The 22954-nt window shown below is 50.2% G+C and overlaps 1 protein-coding gene across 5 annotated transcripts in view; it reads left to right on the plus strand.

Moving 5' to 3' along the window:
* ZBTB7C (zinc finger and BTB domain containing 7C) overlaps positions 1-22711 on the plus strand; it is a 100626-nt gene extending 77915 nt beyond the window's left edge. For 3 of the 5 annotated variants that reach the window (XM_072359938.1, XM_072359940.1, XM_072359941.1), the window contains 3 exons: positions 9716-9832; positions 17228-18430; positions 21716-22705. In XM_072359938.1, coding sequence (XP_072216039.1) covers positions 17244-18430; positions 21716-22328 — 1800 coding nt within the window. In that variant the 5' untranslated portion in view covers positions 9716-9832; positions 17228-17243 and the 3' untranslated portion in view covers positions 22329-22705. Of the gene's footprint in view, positions 1-9715; positions 9833-17227; positions 18431-21715 lie in introns of all 5 variants that reach the window. The other 2 variants (XM_072359939.1, XM_072359943.1) reach the window with 2 other exon arrangements.
* The last annotated feature ends 243 nt before the right edge of the window (positions 22712-22954 follow it).

Consider the following 22954-nt stretch of genomic DNA (forward strand, 5'->3'; position numbering starts at 1 on the left):
GCGCTGGATGGAAAATATATGTCAAGGATAAAAAGTGATGCTTAAAGGGCAGGAATAGAGCCTTTCCCGTGCAAGGAGCCCCACTCCAGTCTGAGCTGTTTCAAATTAAGTTTTCAGTTTCCTAAAGGCAGCAGACAATGCTTCACTCCATTCTGTCCCTGCTGTCATTAAAACTCGAGTGTGTTGTCTGGATACAGTATTTTGCCCTACCGTAAGAGCTCTAATCTTTTTTAGGACCATTTCTCGCCGCTATCTGCAGCCTCCCCGACCGCGGGGTGAAATACAATCGCTGTCCTCGGGAGCTGCACCTCCCCTTTGTCTTCTGCAAAGACAGAGGAAAATAAGCGCCGCGCAAAACGCCTGAATTTCCCCGTCCCCCTCCGCCGCCGCCGTTTGTTGGGCTGCTTCCCCCGCTGCCGCCCGCCTGTTGCAGGGGATGCGAGGAGCCTTCATTGTCTGCTGAACAATTCCTTGCAATTTGCTTTTCGCCGTTCCTCTCGGGCTCCTTGAATCCCTTTTTTTTTTCTCGGCGCTGCGTATTTTTAGCCGGCGCTCCGTCTCGCTGCTTCCCCGAACTGTTTGTGTTTGGAAAAGCCCCGGTTTTGCTGCTGGCCGTACCTCTGTGGAGCATTCCTCCTCGCACACAAACCCTTCCCTTCCCCTCTCACTGCTGGGAGCAGCGAGCTGCTGGCTTCTCCCGTTTTCCAGTTCTTGCTGGGGTCCCACAAACCCTGCGCCTGCTTCCAGATGAGCCAAGCCAGTCCTGATCTGCTGGGGGATCTGCTGTGTCCCAGTGCAAAGGGAAATTTCAGGTTGGATATTAGGATCAATTCATTTTCCAAGGAGCGGTGATGCAGTGGCACAGGCTGCCCTGGGAGATGAGGGAGTTCCCATCCCTGAAGATGTTCAGTGTTGGAGATGTGGCATTTGGGGACATGGTCAGTGGGCATTGTGGGGTGGGGTTTGGAGATCTGGGAGGGCTTTTCCAGCATCCCCATGGTATGGTCAGGGACCAGCACGTGGTGGCCACCACGCTCTGTCCCCCAGCAGGGCTCCCAGCCCCAGCACACAGCTAAGACAGCTCCCCCTTATCCTCCAGGTAAGGTGGCATTGGGATTTGAAAGAGCTGACTCCAAATGTTGACTCTGCCATGGGCTTCCTACATGGCCTGAGGCGAGGCATGAAGTATCTCTGTTCCTCATCTGTGCAAACTAGGTAATCTCTGTTTTCTCCCACTGTTTATTTTGTATGCGTGTTTGGAGACAGGCTTCTCCTTCTCTTCTGTCTTGTTTGTACAGCACTTGTGAAGCAACGAGCATCCTGCTTGTAGCTGCTGGGCAAAGAGTAAATGGTCACTGCAATTAGTGGCAGTCATCATCATAAAAATAATAATAAATCTTGCACCTCGCACTGTAAAAACACAATCTCAACTGTAGATGCTCCCAGCTACCATCAGCAAACGATGGGTGTTTATTCCCTCACCTTTACAGAACCACGGAATCATTGAGGTTGGAAAAGATCCCCAAGCCCAACCCCAGCCCACCTTGCCGTGCCCACTGACCATGTCCCCATGTGCCACATCCCCATGGTTCTGGAGCACCTCCAGGGATGGTGACCCCACCGCCTCCATGGGCAGCCTGTGCCAATGGTTCTTTTTATCCTTCCCCTCATCTGTGCTGGTGACTGGAGGTGCAGCCCCGGCACCGTGTCTTTAATTCCTGTTTTCATGAGCATCGCTGCGCTGTGGTTTAGGAGAAAAATGGGATCTCTGTTAATCTTGCTGCCAGTCTCTCAGAGTTGTTTCTGCTATTTCTTAATAACAAACTGCTTTTCTCTGTTGTCTTTCAACATCAGATGAGTTCTTGTTCCCATTTCCCTTTAATAAGTGTTATTTTGCTTCCATTATTACTCAATAGTAAAATCTCTTCCCATCGACTTGGGCAGAAGTGGATTTACGGCTATGAAAATAAACTTGGGCGTGATGAGATCTTGTCATTTTATTATCTATAAAGTACTCCGCATGACTTTGTAGTTATCAGAATGTAATTATACATTTAGACTTTTCCACCGTCTCTCTTTCGTGTTCTTCTTAAAAAGGGAAAGGATGGAAACTCAGAAACCCACTCTTAACCAGAATTTACAACATAAACCACCATTGGCTTTACCCTGGCTTCTTCCAGGGGCAAAAATAACCCAACCCCAATCTCCATGTGTCGGGATGGTGCAGATCTGCCCAAGGTGGTATTCATGTTAGGACACATCATTGGGATTTTTTTTTCTCTTTCTTTCTTTCATTTTTTTTTTTTTCTTTATGTGTGTTTCCTGGTTGGAGATGCAGGATTTACTGCCGGGTGCTAATTGTCATCGGAGGTGCTGGGTGTGGGCAAATCATTGTATAATGCCCACACCCTTCGGGCGGCTCAGGGTGCGGTGCTGTCTTGGCCTCACCGTGCAGTTTAAGATGTATTATTACCCAAAAGCAACACGCCCTTCCTGGGCTTCTTTGTTTTTATTGGGATAGCTCTGGTTTGGCTTTCCGAGTGCCCGGCATGGTTGCAGCTTGATGCTGGGTGTCCAGCCAGCCCTGCTGCCCCTATGGAGCTTTGCATGGGGAGTACATCAATCATCACAGAATCACAGAATCCATCATCAAGGCATAGAATGGTTACAGCTTTCCTTAATGATTTCAGAGGCCTTTTCCAACCTTCATGATTCTATTGATGCTTCTATCACTTAGGTTGGAAAGACCTTAAAGCCCATCTAGTTCCAACCCCCTTCCATAGGGACACCTCCCCCTAGACCTGGTCACCCAAAGCCCCGTCCAACCTGGCCTGGAGCACCTCCAGGGATGGGACATCCCGTCTATCTGAGCACTTCCTCATCCTGCAGCCAGAAGCCTTTGTCACTAAGGCAAGGGCAGGTGGCATGGTTGGAGACAACTGGGATGGGTGCTGGTCTGACCCAAGAGGAACTCAGATCTTCCCACATAAGGATGTGAGGTGGAAAGATGGGGACACATGGATGGGAACGTGATGTTGATGCTTCCCAAAGTTGGTGTGGCTGCTTTGCACCTAGGCCTGAAGAGGATGGAAGAGGATTACTTCCAGCATGAGTCCTTTTGTAGGGACTTTGGGATGGCTTGCCCTGTGTAAGGACTTTGGTGTCTGTGCTGTTCCACCTGTCTACCTTGGCTTCTCAATTCCCCAACCCCCATGTTCACATTAGAACCAATCAGTTCTCCAAATGGAGACCTTTCTTGCAAAGTTCTTAGGTCAGAGTTGTCCCATGGCTTTCCATAAGCACACTAAGTGTCACATCTTCTCCTTCATCCATCACCTTCATCTGGCATGGAGCACCCACGGTGTCTGTGTCCTTTGCACATCGCTGGGTCTCCTCTCCTCTCCCACCCCACTGTTTTCACTCCATGAAGGGCGATATTACTTCTTCTTGCTTGAAGTAGAGGCTATGTTTAAAAGACACATCTAAGGCCGACTCAGAGAGAAGTCTCACCTTGTCCATGCCACATGATCGACTAGGGGGGCAACGACGCAGCCCCCTTATTAGGGTAGTATAATTTTCCATCTCAAATAGGAACCGGGGATGTTTTAATGATTGGGCTCATTAGGTGGACTTTCCACTTAAAGTGTCTGTCTGGCAATTAAGGCTGGGAGAAGCATGACTGATGACCACACCTTCCGTGACTTAATGGGGAGTCTGAAGGCTGATCTTATTATCACACCGATACACTCCGTGATAAAAAAGAATTTAAGATACTCTCCAGAGATTTATGTGCCCATTAGGAATCTGCCAGGAGAAGGTTAAGGGAACTCGTAAGGTCAAAGCTGAACAGAGGGAAGTACTAAATGCTTGGGATTGGGGACAGAGGACATGGTTTCTGCCCTTTGCTCCTCTCCTGACCCTTTACATGGTCCTTAATGCATCACTTGGTTTCTGGTTTCTCTCCTGTGGTGCTCACCCATGGGTTTCCAGGTGGGTCTTGTCTCCTTTTTCCCTTTTTCAACAACAGTTTCCCCATTCTGAGGGCTTTAACGTGCTTCTGCTTTTACCCACATAGCCGAAGGAGCAGGGACCTGCAGGGCTCATATGGAAGGCAAAGGACAAAAACTGTGTGGAGTGGAAGGAAGTGGCGTTCAGGGTGGGTAGGAGGCAGCTGAAATCTAATGCAAAGAAAAAGGTTAGAGCTGACTATTCTCCTCCAAGAAACGTCCTCTTGGGTCCTCAGTGATTCCCCAGCCCGTGTTAAATTGTGACCCACCATAATGTTTTACTGAAGCCTGGTGTTTAATGGGCTGGAACTCATTGCAGAGCTCACTGTGCAGCTCCAAGCCTCCTGTTGGGGACCATTTTCCCAACATCAGCTTGCCGTGGCTTGTCCCTGATGTTAGCTGTGCTGATAGGTTGGACACCCCAGGATACGAGAGCTGCTCCTTCAGCTTCTTACTTAGCTTTCTCTTCCTTAAGTACAGTTGAGAGAGAGAATTCAGCAAAATATGTTTTAGTCCAGCACGGAGTTTTGATGACATTAAACTCTCTGGCATTTGGGTCCATTTGGTCGGATTAATAGACAAATGGAAACGTGGAAGACTTTCATTTCAGCATGAATCTGACTTGCACATGGAACCCAATTGGCTCGCATCAGCCCTCCCTTTGTTTTTAATTAAACATGCTGTATGACAGATGCCCAACACTGAGGCAAAACAAGCGGTGGAAAAAAGAAAACAACCCGTATATTACTTAGATTTGTGTGAAGACTAAATAATTGAATATGAAGGCATTGGCTTTATGTCCGTAAGGAATCCTTTTGAAGTTGACTCTTTTGACCTTGGAGGCCCCGTGTAATTTCCCTTCTCCTCTCCCCTCCTTGCTGCACTCCCATAATCTCCCTCCCTCTTCCGTCGTCTCCTCCCACCCTGCTCCGCATCCCTATTCATGTGTTTGAAGCTCTTGGGGGTGATCTGGGCTCTCCCACCCATTTTCTCCAGCTATCCTCTTACTGAGGCTATCCATCCTCAAGTTGCTCTTTCCTCCCTCCCCTTGGGAAATGGAAAAAGAAGGAACCTTCACCCTCTGCCTGGCCAAGTGTAACAGCACACCCGCTGCGTTCGGCAGGGGATGAACTCCCTCCCTCTGCTTGGACAGCATGAGGACTCCACCCATAGCACTAATCCTATAATCACTGAGTGACCTTCCTGGGCTGAACCACATCATGGGAAGGCTTGCAAACAGTTTGTAACTGCTTCTCCCTTCCTACAAACTCCACTGTCTTCTCTGTCAGCCCCATGCTGTCCCCATGGTCAGTGGTTGGAAATGTACATCCAGTACAAGGGAGTGTCCTAGCATCCCACCAGCATCTAAAATGTTGTTTTTTAATAAAGAGGTTTCAGTCGATGTAAAAACATGGGCAACCAGCTGGCAGCGGGGGGTTAGAACTGGATGAGCTTTGAGGGCTCTTCCAGTCCCACCATTCTATGGCTCAGTGATCTTCAGGCTCCCTTCTAACCCAATTATTCTGTGGTTCTGTGATCTTTGGGCTCCCTTCCAACCCAACCCTTCTATGGTCTGTGATCTTTGGGATCCCTTCTAACCCAACCATTCCACGTTTCTATGATTTTATGATATAAAAATTGCTACAGAGCTTCAGTTTTGTGAGATCAGTGAATGGGTTTCCATATTACTGAGGGTGGATGGGAACACAGCAATGGGACGAGCAGTCTTAAGATCACAGGATCACAGAATCATTAAGGTTGGAAAAGACCACTAAGATCCCCAAGTCCAACCCCAACCCATCCCTACCATGTCCAGTGACCATGTCCCCAGGTGCCACATCTGCCCCAGGCTTCTTTCCAAAGAGCAGATCCACTTCTGAGTAAAGGATGTGTACGCATGCTCACCCTTTCATGGGAATATGTCAGCAAGAGAGTGGCAGGGACTGGAGGTTAAACACAACTCTCACTCAGCATTTATCCAAGCAAGGAAATTTCTGATTGCCTACTCCCTAGGAGGGCAGAGTGTGGATGCACTCCCCATGCAGGTAACTAGCCACAGTGATTTCACAAGGACTCAGATTCCTCCCGTAGTGCGAATTTGAGCTAAAAAAGGGCAAAAGCGCCTGGTTTGATGGAGAACTGCTCTCCCTCAGCTGATCTTGCCAGGCTGCAGAGTTCATTTTCCCACTGACACATCCCTGACAAAGAGCATGTGGCACAGGGAGCCAAGTGATTGTGTTGTCATGGCAAAGCCGAGCGAAAGAAGAGCAAGATTTAACATCGGGGATGCTCGGAGGCTGGGAGGAGAATGGCCCACAGCCATAAGTCACGCAGCATAGCTGAGATGGGCTTGCATTTTTTGCCAAGCGAGGGCTGGTTGGTGACTGACATGGAATGGGCACAGTGTTTGGTCCAAGTCTTGGTGGGCACAGAAATCAGCGGTACCAGTGACACTGCTGCCGACAGCCTCTGCATAGAGACGAGCTGTCGGGTTGGCCCTGAGGTGACAAAAAATAACAGCCTGAAGAATTTCACATCAAGAGACCTTCCTTCTATTGAGGCAGAAAGAAGAGCAGGTGACCCTGGAAAGCACGTGGCTATGACAAGGCATTTAATGTGCCCCGGAGTGGTCAGTTCCATAGCAATGACTGCTGGGGATGGGGGGCTGCGATGGCTGCAAAGCAGAGGAGCAGTGCAGGGAGCCCAAGGATGCACTGCACAACTCTTTCTGTGCAGCCACTGCGGTCTGTGCTGCAGCACTGCCCTGTGAGCACAAAAGGAGTTCTGCCTCCAGCGCTGCCCATCCATCACCTTCTCACGAGCCTGGAAGCAAAAAGAAGAATAAAAAAGGAATCACAAGAAAATAAAGAAGCACTGCAGCCAGCAAGCTGTCCTCTGTGTTCCACAGTTCTATAAATCCCGCTCTTCCCTTCCTCTTTAATCACCAGGCATATAAAACACACTCGCAGCAGAATCATATTCTCCCCATTAAAGTTTCAGAGGAGAAATACCGGTCCCATCTGCCTGTTTAGCAAAGCAGGGCAGAGCATGGCCGTTTTCCTTTTCTCCTCCCAATCTGCTTTATGGCAGGAGTTGTCTCTTTTAGGGCTGGCCATTCATTGCAGTTTCTCATTGCAGGCTCCTCGTAATTATATGTGTCCAGGGGATCCTTGCCATCCCTGTGCCTTTTGGTTGGGCAGGAGAGCAAGGCAACCTCCCCATCTCCTAAGTGACCCCTTGGGTCTCCCCTGTACTCTCCTAAGGCTGTCACAGGCAAATGGCTTGGATGGTTATTGATTGCTGTGCTCTCAGAACTCCCTCCTTGTGCAGAAGGACACAGCCCTATTTTTGCCATGGAGCCTCATTCTTATTCTGTGGCACTCAGAATACCGTGGACTGGAGCTGGCTGCAGATTTATGCTCCTGCTCTGCTGCCATTAAAGTTGCCCAGCTCTGTGTGTAAATCTGAGCATGCCATGCTTGGGGCAGGGTGCATTTCTGAGAAGCAACAGAAGGGATGGGCTGCCAATCACTGCACATCACTGCAAGGCACTGCCAATCACTGCACATGGCTGCACATCACTGCCAATCACTGCGCATCCCTGCCAATCACTGCATCTCACTGCACACTGCTGCAAGTCACTGTCAATTGCTGCACATCACTGCCAGTAACTGCAAGTCAGTGCCAACCTCAGGCTGAGTTTTGCTTTTATGCTGTGTGAGCGCAGCCACAGGGGGATGTGTGTTCTCCTTCCCGATGGCTTTGCCATAAAAGCAGCTCTTTTTTGTTTATTTTTGGGGCAAGAAGCTGTTTGGTTTGACATTGGTTCAGGTTTTATTTTTAAAGCGTCATATGAGAAATGCAGCAAGAGGAAACCACACTCTGTTCCTTAAAATAAATGGAAGGAAAGACAGTGCTGTGAAAATATTCTCTGATGCACGCAATTTGTGTGCATGCCATAGAGGATGTTGCACTGGATGATATGTTTTCCTATACAGCGTGCTTCCATAAGGCTTGGTGAGGTGCTGGGGCTTACAGAGTGCTGTATCTTGCAACATGCAGCAGCTCCATGGCAATGCCCTCTGCAAGGGGGAGTGCACCCCTCTGCTCCCCAGGAATGCCAGCAATGCTCCCAACACCTGGCAGTGGCCTCAGGGCGGGCTTTGCAAACAGAGGCAGTGGTCAGGACTTGCTGTGAGTGCAATTGCAAACATTACTGAAGTGCCAGCTTGGGCGAGGAAAGCCCCAGCTCCTGTTTGATGCCAGCATGCTGCTTTGAAGTGCAGCGCTGGTGAGGTGCTGGGTCCCTCCCTGCCCATGAGACTAATGGAGATAGGTGCATATACAAGAAAATGTGAGGTAAAAAAACAAAAATCAAACAAAAACAGAACAACATGAAATGCAAGGTATTTGGGAACATTTTGGTCAGTTTCACGGGGAAAATGGGGAGAATAAATTGTTTGGCTTATGGGGAGAATAATATAATGTGTATTAGGAGTGGAGGAGATAAGGGGATGGATGAGTGGATGCAGAGGTTTCCAGGTATCATGTTTTACTGTGGCCTTTTAGCTCCTTGATAGAGAATAATACATGTAAGCAGAGACTGACATATCTGAGCAGTGAAATGCAAAACACAGGTAGAGAGATGATGGGGAAGCAGTACCATAGAATGGTTGGACTGGAAAGGACTTTGAAGATCATAGAACCGCAGAATGGTTGGGTTGGAAGGGGACCCTAAACCCTCCACCAACACCCCTCTTGCTCACCCCATCATGGGCTGAGTGCCCCCCACCAGCTCAGGCTGCCCAGGCCCCATCCATGGCCTTGGACATCTCTAGGGATGGAGTTGTGTCTCCAGCCCAGCTCTTGTGCTCTCCTTGTAAGCCAGGAGCTGTCAGTAAATCCCAAGCCAACCTCCTCATGGTGCAGCTTGCATACCTGGAGATGCTTGCTTGTGATCTGTCTGCAAAACTATCCTGCAGATAACTGGAACTCGTCTTTGCACTGCTGCAGACCCAGAGTAGCACCACTGAAAACCCTGGATTCAGTGCACATTTACACCACTTGGAGTAAGAACACACTTATCCCAGAAAATCCCAACCAAAGCATAAAGTTCATCTGTAGAGCCCAGCAGCTAAGAGCTGGCTGCAGGCAGTGGCCTTTAATCCATAGTCTCCTCTGGACTTCTCCTTTGAGCCCAGGCATGTGAGCAGCTCCAGTGTCCCTGGGAAATGTTTCCTTGTAAAGCCTTTGTGAACTCGTGCATGCATTTATGCCACAGTTATCACGCGTGTAATTTAGGCTGACATCGTAATGACAGCACGGCGAGTTCAAAATGGAGCAGTAAATATAGTTGTTAGGGGAAAAAAACAAAAAGATCCCTGCCCGTCGTCCCGAATGCCTCCTCACGTCATGGGAGGGTGCAGATGGAGTCCAAACACCATCAGCAATTCTGGGTCCCAGCTGGAAGCTGCCTGGAGTCCGGGGCAGCCAAAGCAAACAGGCTTTGAGAGCAGCTCTTTTTGCGGGGCAGAGCTCTCTTTGCAGATCAGAGCTTTTTCTCCTGATTTCCCCTCTTTTTGGGGGAGAGCATCCTTCACCCAACCTATCTGCTGGCACCAGCTGAACAGTTAACCCTACTGATGGTCTGCTATTTCTCCATGTGCTCAAGCTGTCTAACAGGAGATCTTTTCTTCTGCTTCTTCCAGGTTAAACCTTGTGTTTCCCACTGGCTGTGGCTGCTTTCCCCAAGCTGGGCCCTGCTGACACGCACACATCTGCAGGACCAGGACAATTAATTCAGCTGCTTTTCAGCTTTTCAGCAGGTTGGTACAGAAACCAGGGGCTCTGCTTGCAGGAAGGGATGAGATACAAATGAGGTCTGACTGTGACCCCCGATCTGCAGTTAAATTGCTCCGTACCTTGAGAGACAGATCATATTGTCCCCTGCAGACAGGAAGCTGTCTTTGGATATGCAGTGCCCAGCCACACGGTGAGGTTATGCTCATCTGCTACCTCTGGTCTTCAGAGAGCTCATTAGCTGCTGGGTTCACATAGCAGAAGTCTGGATGAAAGTGCCGTCTCCTTCCCCAGCTGTCCTTGCGGCGGATTCATGTTTCCTCTGCAAGCATTCAGCCCTGGGGTTGGGGATCTGTGTGCCTTGGAGATTCACGTGGGCAGGAAGAGTGATGCAGAGAAAAGTGTGGCTTTGCAGGAAAATGGTCATAGAATCACAAAATGGTTGGGTTGGAAGGGACTTTGAAGATCATAGGGCCATAGAATGGTTGGATTGGGAGGGACCTTAAAGATCGTAGAGCCGTGGAATGGTTCGGTTGGAAGGGACTGCACGTGACTGGGAGAACACTGATATGGGTAGAAACTGTGTGGATTTCATCCCAAATATGTTTTCTCCTTTTTGCTTTGGGGTTTTCCATTGGCTTTGTAAGGCATTCTTTTTGGGAAAGGTGATAGTACGACAGGGTAGCCTGGGAAATAGCCAGAAGGGTAGGACCACATCAACAAAAACACTGTGCTTAGGAGTTAAGTGAGAGGCGGTGCCGTAGCCATCAAATTGACCCAAATTATCCTGGGTTAAGTTACTGCGGGGAGGCACCGTCATCTCTTAGGGGATCAGCTGTGTGGGGCTGGGTGCCCTCTGCAGTCCATGGTTTTTGCCCCATGGGAGCATGGGCTGAGGCCAGGACCCTATTTCAGATTATGGCTTTAAGTTGTACCAGGGGAGGTTCACGCTGGATATTAGGAATAATTTCTTCTCTGGAGTGACCAGGCGCTGGCACAGGCTGCTCAAGGAGATTCTCCATCCCTGGAGGTGTTGGAGAACCATGGAGATGTGGCACTGAGGGACGTGGTCAGTGGACATGGTGGGATGGGTTGGAGCTGGGCTTTGGGATCTTGGGGTCTTCTCCAACCTGCATGGTTCTGTGATTCTGAAGAGAAACAAGCAGAGTTCCCGCAGGCTGCATTGCTGCTCTGCAGAGGTACCATGCAGGAAGGAATCTGTGCAAAGCAGCTTCTGCTCCCTGCTGCGTGTCCTGCGGGAGCTGCTTTGCACTGGCCATAGCAGGACAGCCGCACGCACAGAGCTAAGGGCTTTGATGGCAATTAGAAATGAAGCAGGAAAAATCACGTTTTCGCAGGAAAATCCCCCCCTCCCCAACCCATGTGAGGTGAGGCTGTCAGCCCCGTGTTGGAGCCTGCCCATACCTGCTGCCAGCCGGCCCCATCCTGCTCCAGCACCGCTGCAGCTCCGCTCCTCGCTGCGTTCCCTCACCCCACGCCCAGCACCGAAATAGCGATCACCCCCCCCTCCCCTCTTCCCCCTCCCCACCCTCCCGTGACTCAGGCGGGCAGCAGCACCACGCACATCTGCTTCTCATTCCGTGTGCTCCGACCCTTATATTTATACTCCCCGAGCCCTTCCTTTGGCATCTCTCTCTTGGGATGGAGAAGAAAACAGGGAGCGGCTCCAAGGCTTCCCTCTCCTTTCCCCTGCTTGTTTGGGACCCCCAGCTGGACCCTCCCATCTCTATGGCTGTATTTATTGCAGTAAGGCTGTGCCCGGTCCGTCGCAATCTGTCCACCCGGAAGGTCGGCAGCCAAACCAGTTTTCCATGGTTGAGTCGGGCACATTTTCCATCGTGTTTCTGGTTTTTTTTTTTGTCAGGAAGCAAACCCACCCAGTGCGTGTGCCGCTCAATGGGAGCCTTTTTTTTGTGTTGTTTTCTTTTGTTTTGGTATTTGTTGTTGTTGTTGTTTTTTGTTGTAGATCCTTTTCCTCTCTCTGGCTGTGGTGAGGAATGGAGGGGCTGCCCCAGGGTGAGCCTAGGAGAGCTCAGAATGGGAGGAAATGGGGTGGTTTGGTGGTTTTTGGTTTTTTTTTTGCTATTTTTAAGGCTGTGCTGGAAGGAAGCACCCATCCCCACTGGAGTGGTAATATTGTGTGCCTATAGGATATATTATCCCATACACACAACCTATTTAGCTGGAGGTGCAGGTCTCTTGGCACCAAGGTGGGAATGGGAGAGAGCATCCAGAAGCACGGGGGCTAAAATGCCACGATTGCCATCACTCACCCCATGAGATCCCAACCAGACACTGTGGAGGTGCTGGAGAGCCTGGCAGAATGGCTTGGGGCTCATCCTGGTGGGACATGTGAGGATTTTCTCTCTTTTATTTTCTCTCCTTTGGGGTTATTATTATTATTATTCATTTTATTTTGTGTGGGATGAGTGAGTTCCCGTTTGAGTGGGATGAATGGAAAGTCGATTGCTTTATGCTTGATGTGCTTTGCCCCCCGGCCCCCACAGAGGATTTCTGTCCACACGAACCTATAGGTGCACGTGTGTACATGTATATCTACACCCACTGGCACAGGATGTGGAGATGGGCAGACACCTGGATCATGTGCAGTATTGGTGACACCACACTCAGAAGTGTTCTGGACACTCAGGTGCCTCCAGGAGAGCACCAGGGCTTGAGTAGAGCCCTGCAGAAAGGATCCTTGCTGGGCACCGAGCACCTCCAGCACTGCAACATCTCCCAAAAACCAGCAGAGAGGAGCAATGAGGACAATGAGGGCTGCGAGGACTGGAATCAGCTTCCCAGAGGAGCTGTGGATGCCTCATCCTTAGAGGTGTTCAAAGTTGGTTGGATGGGGCTTTGGGCAACCTGAACTGGTGAGAGGAGTTTTGGCCTGAGTTAGGGGTTAGAATTGGGTGAGCTTTAAGGTCCCTTTTAAACCACATTGTGATCCTATGACAGGGGACAGGAGTTGGATCAGAATAGCTTTAAGGTCCCTTCCATGCATGCATCCGTGTTGGATGCAACCACCCCACACCCGCTCCCATAGCATTTCTTCCCACACCGTGGTTAATTCATTCAACCCTGTCCAGTGAGTTGGTGCAGCCCCCAAAGCACCATCTGGAGCTGGGCTGTGCCTTCCACACAGCACCAGTAATTATGTTTATTTGCCTGTTCAGGCTCGTTTATCACTGGGATCCCCCTTTTGCTAAAACCTGCTCAGCACAAGAGATGGCCCCGTAATATGGCTTTCGGATCTAATCCAGCTGCTGCCCACAGTGACCCACAGCTCCTGATTTTGGGGATTTATATGAACTCTAAAACTGGAAAGCGTGCTGGGTAATTTTCAAGAAGCCAGAAAGAAGAAACGCAGCCCTTCAATTATAGGAAGCACTGAGCTGATGTCTGCTCTTGCCAGAACTCCTGTTTGCTTTTATCTGGGACCCCAAAAATATATTCAGCATCCACGTTGTATTGATCCTACAACATGTGGGGCAGCTTGGTGCCACCTGGGATTATCTGGGTGTCCAAACCCCAAACTTCATCCTGGAGCCCAGGAGCTGGATGTGAAGTGGTACCCAGGTTGGGCTAGGACCTTGGTGTAAATCTAAGGGGATGCTGGGGCTTTCAGGCTGGTTTTGGTATGGTGCCAGTAGAAATAACCAGAAATCTCCCAGTCTTAACTTAAATCCCCCGTGGGTTTGGGGTGGGTGCAATTCCTGTTGCAGTTGGTGGCAACCAGATCCTACAGAGGGTCATCAGGTCTGTCTCTTATTTTCTGTATGGAGTTTGGAAACGGGAAAGAATGGCTGTCTCTAAAAGAGAGGAGTGCTAAAGTACAGCTTTGCCAGGACTGATGGGCTCAAAGGGGTTCTCCAACCCCTTTTACTTTGGATTCCCTGATGGGGCTTCACGTGAATTTCGCCTTCTGATGAATCATCAGGTTAATCAGGTGAGGTTGGAGAAGACCCCACGATACTGAGTAATGTGTGTAGGGCTCCCGCAGGCTCATACCAAGGAGATGGTAGCTGTTGATACGGGCAGATCCTGGTGTGCACAAGGATTTTATTCCGAGATTAGTGTTAATACTGGAAAATCCAGTTAGCACTGGAGAGCCAGCAGCATCTCAATCCCTGAAGTGTTATTTACGTGACCAAACCCCATTCCCCTTCCCAGCAGCAGCTCACAGTGCCTCCTCCCATCCTTGCTCTGAGCATCCTCCTGGTCAGCGTGACCCTGTTTGCATCCTTCCTCACACAAAAGCATCACCTTGGAAACCTCTGCCCTTGTCTACCTTGTCTAGATCTAAGCAAAACCACCATTTCTTTTTTCTTTTTCTTTTTTTTTTTTTTTGGGGGGGGGGGGGGGGGGGGTGTTGGGAGGGGAAAGGGGGTGGGGGTGCTTCGTTATGGGTGGAGAATCCTATTATGATCCATTTTCCTGGCTCAGTCTCACTGTCCCCAGGCAGGGTTTGTCCCAGGGGCAACGCCACTCCCCATCAGCCGGCAATATCACCATCAAGCTGCTCCCCTCCCACCGCACCCCTGGGCCTGCTGTCCATCATCCCCTTGAGAAATCCAACGATTCCCCTGCAGGGAGGCTGCGGTGGGTGCTGAATGCTGGGGCAGAGCAGTTGGAGGCGAAGCCTCACCGCCCCACCTTCCAGCCGCAGGGAGAAGCGCTGGGTGCGAGGGCGGGTGATTAAATCACACCTTGTGCTGAAGACAAGGTGTTCAGCAGGGAGGCGTGCTCAGGGAAATATTTGCCTTTTTGGTTTTTACATCCTCCAGCCCTTCAACATGACGTTTATGGATCCCAGCTTCTGAGGATGGAGTGAGTGGGTCTGTGCTGGGAGAGACGTCTGCCGCGGTCCCCCCATTCCCTGTTGGTGGATAAGTCATAGGAAGGGGGGAAAGAGCCTTTCCAAGGCAGCAGTGGGGTGGGAGCATCCCTGTTCACGCAGAGCATCCCCGGTCTGGAGCTGTGCAAATCAGCGTATCTGACAGAAAGGAGCTGTTCTATTTTGACAGATGAGGGTAATCTCGCATGCACATCTTAATTGCTTCATTAGGAAGGTGCAAATAAACCTGGGGCGAAAATCACTGTACATGTGGGGCTGGTGGATGGAGGAAGGAGAGCAGCCTGGCTGCAGGGATTAGGAAAGAGCAGTGGGAACGACAAGTAGCAGCAGAACCGAAGTGTCAGTCCCTCGGGTGCTGAGCACCACGGACATGGGAGATGGCATGGAAAAGGAACGGGGATGAGCAGAGCAGCTGGGATCCTGCTGGCTGCCTCACCTGCAGCAGGATGGGGTGGCTGGGATGCTCAACACACTAAATGTGGTCTGTATCCCTTTGATACTCTTTGCTGGATGGTTCTGAGGTCACCAGGATGCTCAGTGCCCTGAATGTGGGTCCAGACCCCACTGGGATGTTTTGCTGGATGGTTGGATTATTCAGATACAGAGCTTCTGCCTGCAGGAACTGAGCATCAAGGATGCTGTGCTCCATGAGGAGTGGGATAGTTGCATTCAGGATGAGCTTTGAGCAGTCCAAATATAATTGGAACATGACCAAATAGAATCACAAGGTTGGAAAAGTTCTCTGAGATTCCCAAGCCCAACCCCAATGCACCATGCCCACTGACCATGTCTCTGTGTGCCACGTCTCCATGGTTCTGGAATGCCTCCTGGGACAGGGACTCCACCATCTCCATGTTTAGCTTTGCCAGCACCTGACCACTCATTGGAGAACTCCAACCTGGGAGCAGCATCTTGCAGGACCCTTACTTGAGAAAATAGGGCATTTTTTTTTCACGTGAAAGCGGTGAATGAGATTGAAGCATTCCCATAAATGCAGTGTTTGAAGATGTCATCCACAGCCTGGTCAGCACATGGTTATGTTAAGTGTCATCCACCTTTTCTCCTTCCCAAGTTTACTCTGTCAATGCTCTCATGAAGAGGTGGGATTTTCTGTGTAACTCCATGCGGTCGGATCAGGATTCATGTGTGGGGATGAGATCTGTCCTCAGACATCACAGAATGGTGAAGGTTGGAAATAACCTCTAAGATCACCAAGTTTAACCTCAACTCATCCCCACCATATCCACTGACCACGTGGTAGGCACAACAGCTTCCCTTTTCAATTCCTGCTAAGAATGGGGAATCATAACCATGTTCCCTCCATCTTCCAATTCCAGTTTGCTCACTCTCTTGCTGGTGATGCATGAACTGGGGAGGATGGACCCAAGTGTCTGGGGAGAAGCAAGGATACCTCTGCAAACAATTGGCAGGGTGGTTTGACATCCTGTTTTTGGTATCTTTTGCATTCAGAGCACGATCTGGCAATGAACAATTAACATAGGCAGGCATGAAGATGCATTTCTTCATGTGACAACCTCTTCGGGCTAATTCTCCTTCCAAACAAAAATGAAAATGACCAAGACTGCAAAAGAAATTTAATTTCTCTTACTGTTTTCATCATGACATCATTAAGGTTGGAGAAGACCCCTAAGATCCCCAAGTCCAACCCTAGCCCATCCCCATTGTGCCCACTGAACGTGTCTCATTTTAGCCCTAGGAAGGAAGGCGTCTCATTCTCCCTGGCTCTGGGACTGTTTATGATCATACACTCACCTTGGAGAACACATCAGATTTGCTTTCATTTACGGGCAATTTAGAAGGAGATTTTCAGTGTAGCTGGCGTAGCTGGTTAACATGGTGAATCCCAGCACGCTGTAATGAATCAATTTGTTTCAGACAACAGCCATAATTAGCACGGAGCTGATGCTCAGGCTGGGGAATGCAGAGCTGCATCTTCAGTCCTTGGACACAACCTTCAGACCTGCAGCACCTGGTTCTGTGCCAACAAGTCCAAGGATGGGACTGGAGCAAGCACAGCTCCTGGGTGAAGTCGGTCCCCAAAGCATTGTGTGGATGGGAGGGCATTTCCTGCACAGTCCCATGTTGGAGATGTAGGTGCCAACACTCAGCAGCGTGAAGCAATGCAGCATCACCTTTTCCCCACACTGCAGATCTAACGTGTGCCTGGAAAGATGTTGGCCGTGGGAGGATGTGCAGGAAGCACGATGGGGAGGGACTCATTGCACAAGGTTCCTGGGTGAAGGGTGTGCAAGAGAAGCACGTTGTGGTTATGAAAGGTGGAGGGTGGGGACCGAGGAGGAAGGAGACAGAGGAAGCAAGGGAGAGGGAAGCAGAGTTAAATCCCAGAGGATGTGGAAGAGTTTAAAGGTGTTGCAGAGACAAGATGGAAGCAGGTGATGATGGAGGTGGGAGTGGGGCAGTGGGGAGGAGGACACAAGGGGAAGGCAGGGTTGTTTTGGTGTTACCGATTGGGAACCTCCTGCTCATGTCCTGCTGTCTGTGTTCTGTCCCGTCCTAGGGCACTAAATGAGAATATGGCCAATGGCATTGAAGATCTTATTGGGATCCCATTCCCAAACCACAGCAGTGAGGTCCTATGTGGTCTAAATGAACAGCGACATGATGGTCTCCTTTGTGATGTCATCCTCATCGTCCAGGACCAGGAGTACCGGACCCACCGCTCTGTCCTTGCTGCCTGCAGCAAGTACTTCAAAAAACTCTTCACTACTGGCACTTTAACTGACCAGCCCTATGTTTACGAGATTGACTTTGTCAAGCCTGAAGCACTTTCTGCCATCCTCGAGTTTGCCTACACCTCAACCCTCACCATCACCACCTCCAACGTCAAGCACATCCTCAGCGCTGCCAAGATGCTGGAGATCCAGTGCATCATCAACGTCTGCCTGGAAATCATGGGGCCTGGCAGAGGGGAGGAGGAGGAGGAAGATGACAAAGAGGACGAAGATGATGACGAAGATGAAGATGAAGATGAGGAGGAAGAGGAGGAGGAGGAAGAAGAAGTGGAAGATTTTGTCAATCAGGAGAACCTGACTGATGGCCAAGAAGTAAGCTGTCACCAAAGCCCTTCCAAGTCTGATCTTACTGAAGAAGCATTTACCGAAGCACCTAAAGACTTTCCAAATCACTACCCAGCCAACAACTCCTCTGGACACTTGGGCGTGATACGAGACTTTTCCATCGAGTCCTTGCTGAGGGAAAACTTGTACCCCAAGGCAAACATCCCAGAAAGGAGGCCAGCCCTCTCTCCTTTTGCTCCTCCCTTCTTCCCCCATCTGTGGAATGGTGATTTCAGCAGCTTTCCCCAACTCGAAGAGCCGCAGATAGACAGTGGCCCCTTGGATCTGGTGATCAAAAAAAGGAAGATCAAGGAAGAGGAGGAGAAGGAAGAGCTGCCTCCTCCTCCTTTCCCTAATGACTTCTTCAAGGACATGTTTACCAACACCCCAGCAGCTCCCTTAGGGCACATTAAGGCAGAGACCGACTACAGCGCTTATCTCAATTTCCTCAGCGCTACCCAGTTTGGAGGAGTTTTTCCTCCGTGGCCCCTGGAGGAAGAGAGGAAGATAAAACCCAAGGCATCCCAGCAGTGTCCCATCTGCAACAAAGTCATCATGGGGGCCGGGAAGCTGCCCCGGCACATGAGGACCCACACAGGAGAGAAGCCGTATATGTGCAATATCTGTGAGGTCCGCTTTACCAGGTGTGCACCCGGCGTGCTGGGGGTGGTGGGGGCTGGCTCTGGAGCTGTTTGTCCCTCTTGTCCCCAGAAACATAGCAGAGAGAGCAGGGCCTGGTCCCTGTCCCTTTGAGAAAGAGGGAGGGAGAAGAGGGTGAGAAAAAAAAACAAACTCACCCATTTTGGTGAGTGTGATCTACGGATCATAGCTGTTCACAGGACAAAGCTTAAGGAACCAATGGGATATTTTCAATCTCATTGCCATTTAGAACAGTGGGAGAAGAGGGAGCTGGAAAACAGATGGCAGCTTGTGGCCAAAGAGCCAAGGGAGCTTCACCCCTACCATGCTGGGAGCTGCGTTGAGTGGGAAGGGCACTGAATAGAGGGAAGTCATTAGTTTGGGCTTGTGTGTTATTTTGGCATTGCTGTAGGCAGCAATCAAGTTGCACTTGTTTGATTACAACAGCGTCTGTGCTTTCTGAGGCTGGAGCCATCCTAACGATTACATTTTGGTTTGCAAGGGTTGGATTTGTTGCCTTTGCCATCGGCACCCCCTGACATCTCTGCATCAGCCTACACAGCTTGGGTGCTACACATAGGGTGAGAGCAGCCCTAAAGACAGGATGCCCACGGATAGGCACCAGTGCCCCTCTCTGCACCCCAGCAGAGCCCTCAGAAGTGAAAAACTGGAGCAGGCTCCAATAGAGCTATGCACATGTCATGCTGCAGCTTGCTCTGAATGTCTGGGCACATTTAACTGTAGAGCAGAGACAAATAGATTCCTGGACCTGCTCTCGAAGGGTGTAATTAATATCTAATGAGTACAATCTTTACCATAATAATAATAAAGCTTTCTGACAGGAGGATGGTGCTTCAGCTCCTGGCTGTGAGACCCATTAGGCTGAGCCAGAGAACAATAATACAGTGGGCAAAGTGGAGCTGGTGACAATGGCCAGGCCCCTGGGGTGCTTCATGTTCAGCCTCTTTTTTCTCTCGGCTCTGTGATAACATTCAAGTGGAATTTATGCAGATGATGAGCAAAACTGTGTTTCCGTGCTCCCAAAAATAAGTTTCCATGCTCCTCTCCATCAGCACGGCAACCTCTGTGTTACAATGCGTTGACACCATTCCCATCATGGGGATAATGGGAAGAAGCCCTTCTGGAGGCTGTAGTGTACAACTCCCAAAATCTGATGGCTATGAGGGCTGTATCATTGGCTTGGCTGAGGAAACTGAGGCACAGAGTGATCTTGGCACTGTGGAAATGCATAGGAGGGCTCAGAGGACAGCCTGGGTATCCTCTATCTCTGGTCCAAAAGGGCTGGTTCAGCATCATGGAGGGGAGTACTGTGGGTTGGGTTTCTGGATGAATCCCTCCTTTGCATCCTTTCTGCATTTGTGGAACTCTGCAGAAGCTTAATCATAGAGAGGGAGGCAGAAAATGAGGTTTTTGGGTGAGGCTCCCCCAAACACCCCACTGAATGCAATCACCACCACTTTGTGGGTCTTCACAGCCAGGGTCTGCCTCTTCTAGTCCTCACTCCCAGGGCCATCTGCCCTCAGGACTTCATTTAATAGCTTGTTAATTGTTTCAACAAAGGCCGCTCAGGTTTTGGTCTGCTGCGGTGCACTGCTCGAGCCCTATAGAGAACACTGCAAATAGTTCAGCTTTCCCACCAGGACAGCCCCAGAGGGTTCAAGGAGAAACTATTGCAGCCAGAAAGGTTAACGTTATTTGTTCACATTATTCGTGCAGTGACAGCTTGCAGAACCCTCATCGCTCTCCTAATGCAATTGCACTGAGGATGTTCACACAGAGAGGGTGTGTTTCTCCCTCTGCTTTATCCAACATCCTCCACTGCACCCCATGGCTGCCCCAAATGCAGCACCCAGCCAAGAAGAGCACCCACCATGGTCACCCTGTATGCAGGATTTTCAGCCCTGGCATGTCACGTGTTTCTTAGGAACAGCAATCCTGTGAGGTTAAACATGGCATATGTGGGTTTAAATTCTATTATAGGTGAAGCTGGGAGCTCTGCTTTTCATTACCATTTCCCAACACTTCCCATTACGTGACCCTGCGTCCATCTGCCTGCAGCTCCACTGAACGTTATCCGTTTGGGCTGCAATTTTCTGTGCTGCTTTGTCTGCTTCTGAGAACTGATTTCAGCACTTTGGGAGGCTGAGGGGAAACATGGCTTCACTAGAATCTCAGAATAATGGCAGCTTTGACAGCTTCTCATTTGGCTCTTGGGTTCTGGCCCCGTGGAGCACTGGAGGTGCTTCTTTCTGCCTTCCAGTGTTCTGCACAAGCTGCAAAACTTAGGCTCCTTGCAGGTGGCGACCAAGTGGCTCTGCAGCTGGGGACACCTCTTTGCATCCTTCATGGAGTCCCATATCTCTGCTTAGAGGTCTCCAGACTCCTCTTGGTGGGTCTTTTGTGCCTGCAGAACCCGTGGAGATCAGACTGAAAGCCATGATCAGACTGAAAGCATTCAGTGGAGTTCTCCCACTTTGTTATTCACTTACTTTCCATGTAGAAACAAACCTCTCTTATGTGTTATGGCTCAGTTCGTGTGCAGCCGGCTTCCCTTACTACATCTGTGTCCCTCAGCTGTGAGTTTAGCAAAATGCAGAAGGAAAAATCACACATAAACACAAAAGAGGGGGGAAAAAAAAATAAAGAATTTCTGTGCTGCCAGCTTGGGAAAATATTCTGGAGGCTCTCTGTAGCTGCTTCCCACCTTAAAAAACAGCTGAGCTTTACAGATGGATGCCATGGAGAGGAGTTGGGGGGGAAGGTGCTGCGCCATCCCCTGTATCTGAACCTTTTCTTAGCAGCGCGGTGCTGCCAGCCCCCAGCTACAAACCCGGGCTGCGGAGACACCCAGCGGCCAGATGTGGTCATCTACGCATGGGATTTATTCTATATTCTTTCTGTGCGAGTTGAAACATCCACCCGGAGCCGTGTTGGGTGCCTCAAACCCGGATATACCGGGTTTGGTCTCAATGGGGCTGATGGAGCTGTGGGTGTTGTGGTTCACTGCAGGGCAGTGGGATCAAATGTCCTTTAGATGTCCTTTCCAAGGCTGTGATTCTATGATTCTGTGACCTTAATCATCATCCACAGAACCCAAGGAGTGGTCGGGCTGGAAAGGCCATTAAAGATTCCTTAGAAGCATAAAGTCATAGAAACGGTTTGGGTTGTTTAGGGTGGGTTTGTTGGATTTTTCCCAACCTGAGCCATTTTGGGTTGGTTCCGCAGAACGTTGCAGTGCAGGGATGAGTCCGAATTCTCTTCCTTTGCAGGCAGGACAAGCTCAAAATCCACATGCGGAAGCACACGGGAGAGCGGCCCTACCTGTGCATCCACTGCAACGCCAAATTCGTCCACAACTACGACCTGAAGAACCACATGCGCATCCACACGGGCGTCCGGCCCTACCAGTGTGAGTTCTGCTACAAGAGCTTCACCCGCTCCGACCACCTCCACCGCCACGTCAAGCGGCAGAGCTGCCGGATGGCCCGACCGCGCCGGGGCCGCAAACCAGCAGCATGGCGGGCGGCCGGCTTGCTCTTCGGGCCCAGTGGCCCACCGGTGGAGAAGGCCTTCATGGTGCCGCCAGCCCTGGAGGAGGTAGGCGGCCTTCCCATGTGCCTTCCCGGCCCCAGCCCCGAGCACTTTCTGAGCGGGACGAAGGCGGCGTTCAGCCTGCAGGAGCTGGAGGACACCCAGAGGAAGCTGCTGCGGCGAGCACAGCTGGACATGGAGCGGAACGCGGGCATCTTTGCCTTCGCCCTTGGCCACAGCGACAACCTGGCAGCCCAACCCTTCTTCCCTCTGGCTGACCCGTGGGGCACGGGGTTCAGCAGCCTGGCGGGGCTGGGCCACATGGCACCCATCCCGGAGGCCACCAACTAGGCCATGGTGGGGCTGCTGCCTTCCTCCGCCATGCGATCCGGGTTGGGTCACCCAACGTTGGTGGCTCCATCCAAGGCTGCTGTTGTCCTCAGCACTCCCAAAATGTCACTTGCCTTAGCATGGGGCATGGCCATCCCAGGGACTCCCTGCTTGGGGGACACTGGACAATCATGAGACGTCCAGGCTTGGGTTTGGTATGTTACATTCCTTGGCCATTTGGGTCAAAAGGACTTTTGGGAGTTGTTGGTTGGTTGGTTTTGTTTTTGTTGTTGTTGTTGTTTTGTTTTTGTTTGTGTTGTTGGTTTTTTTTTTTAGTTAATTCCTAACTCTAGCAACAAAACTAGTTCTGAAGGGGATCCTGGTTGGTTAGTCCTAAACCATCCAAAAAAAACAAAACAAAACAAAAAAACAAAAGAAAAAAAAAAGAAAAAAAAAAAAAAAGGCTCTGATATCACCCAGGTGGAATCTGGGTGGAAAAGGGGATATTTTGCTTATTTCTTTTTTTTTTTTTTTTTTTTTTCCTCTCTCTGTTTTTTTTTTTTTTTCCCCATTTCTTGATTTCACGCAGAGAACCAAACCTCGTTTATGAGCATTTTTCACCTCAGTTGCTTAAAAAGGTGAAGAAA

This window comes from Excalfactoria chinensis, chromosome Z (assembly GCF_039878825.1).
Source record: "Excalfactoria chinensis isolate bCotChi1 chromosome Z, bCotChi1.hap2, whole genome shotgun sequence".
Lineage (NCBI taxonomy): Eukaryota > Metazoa > Chordata > Aves > Galliformes > Phasianidae > Excalfactoria > Excalfactoria chinensis.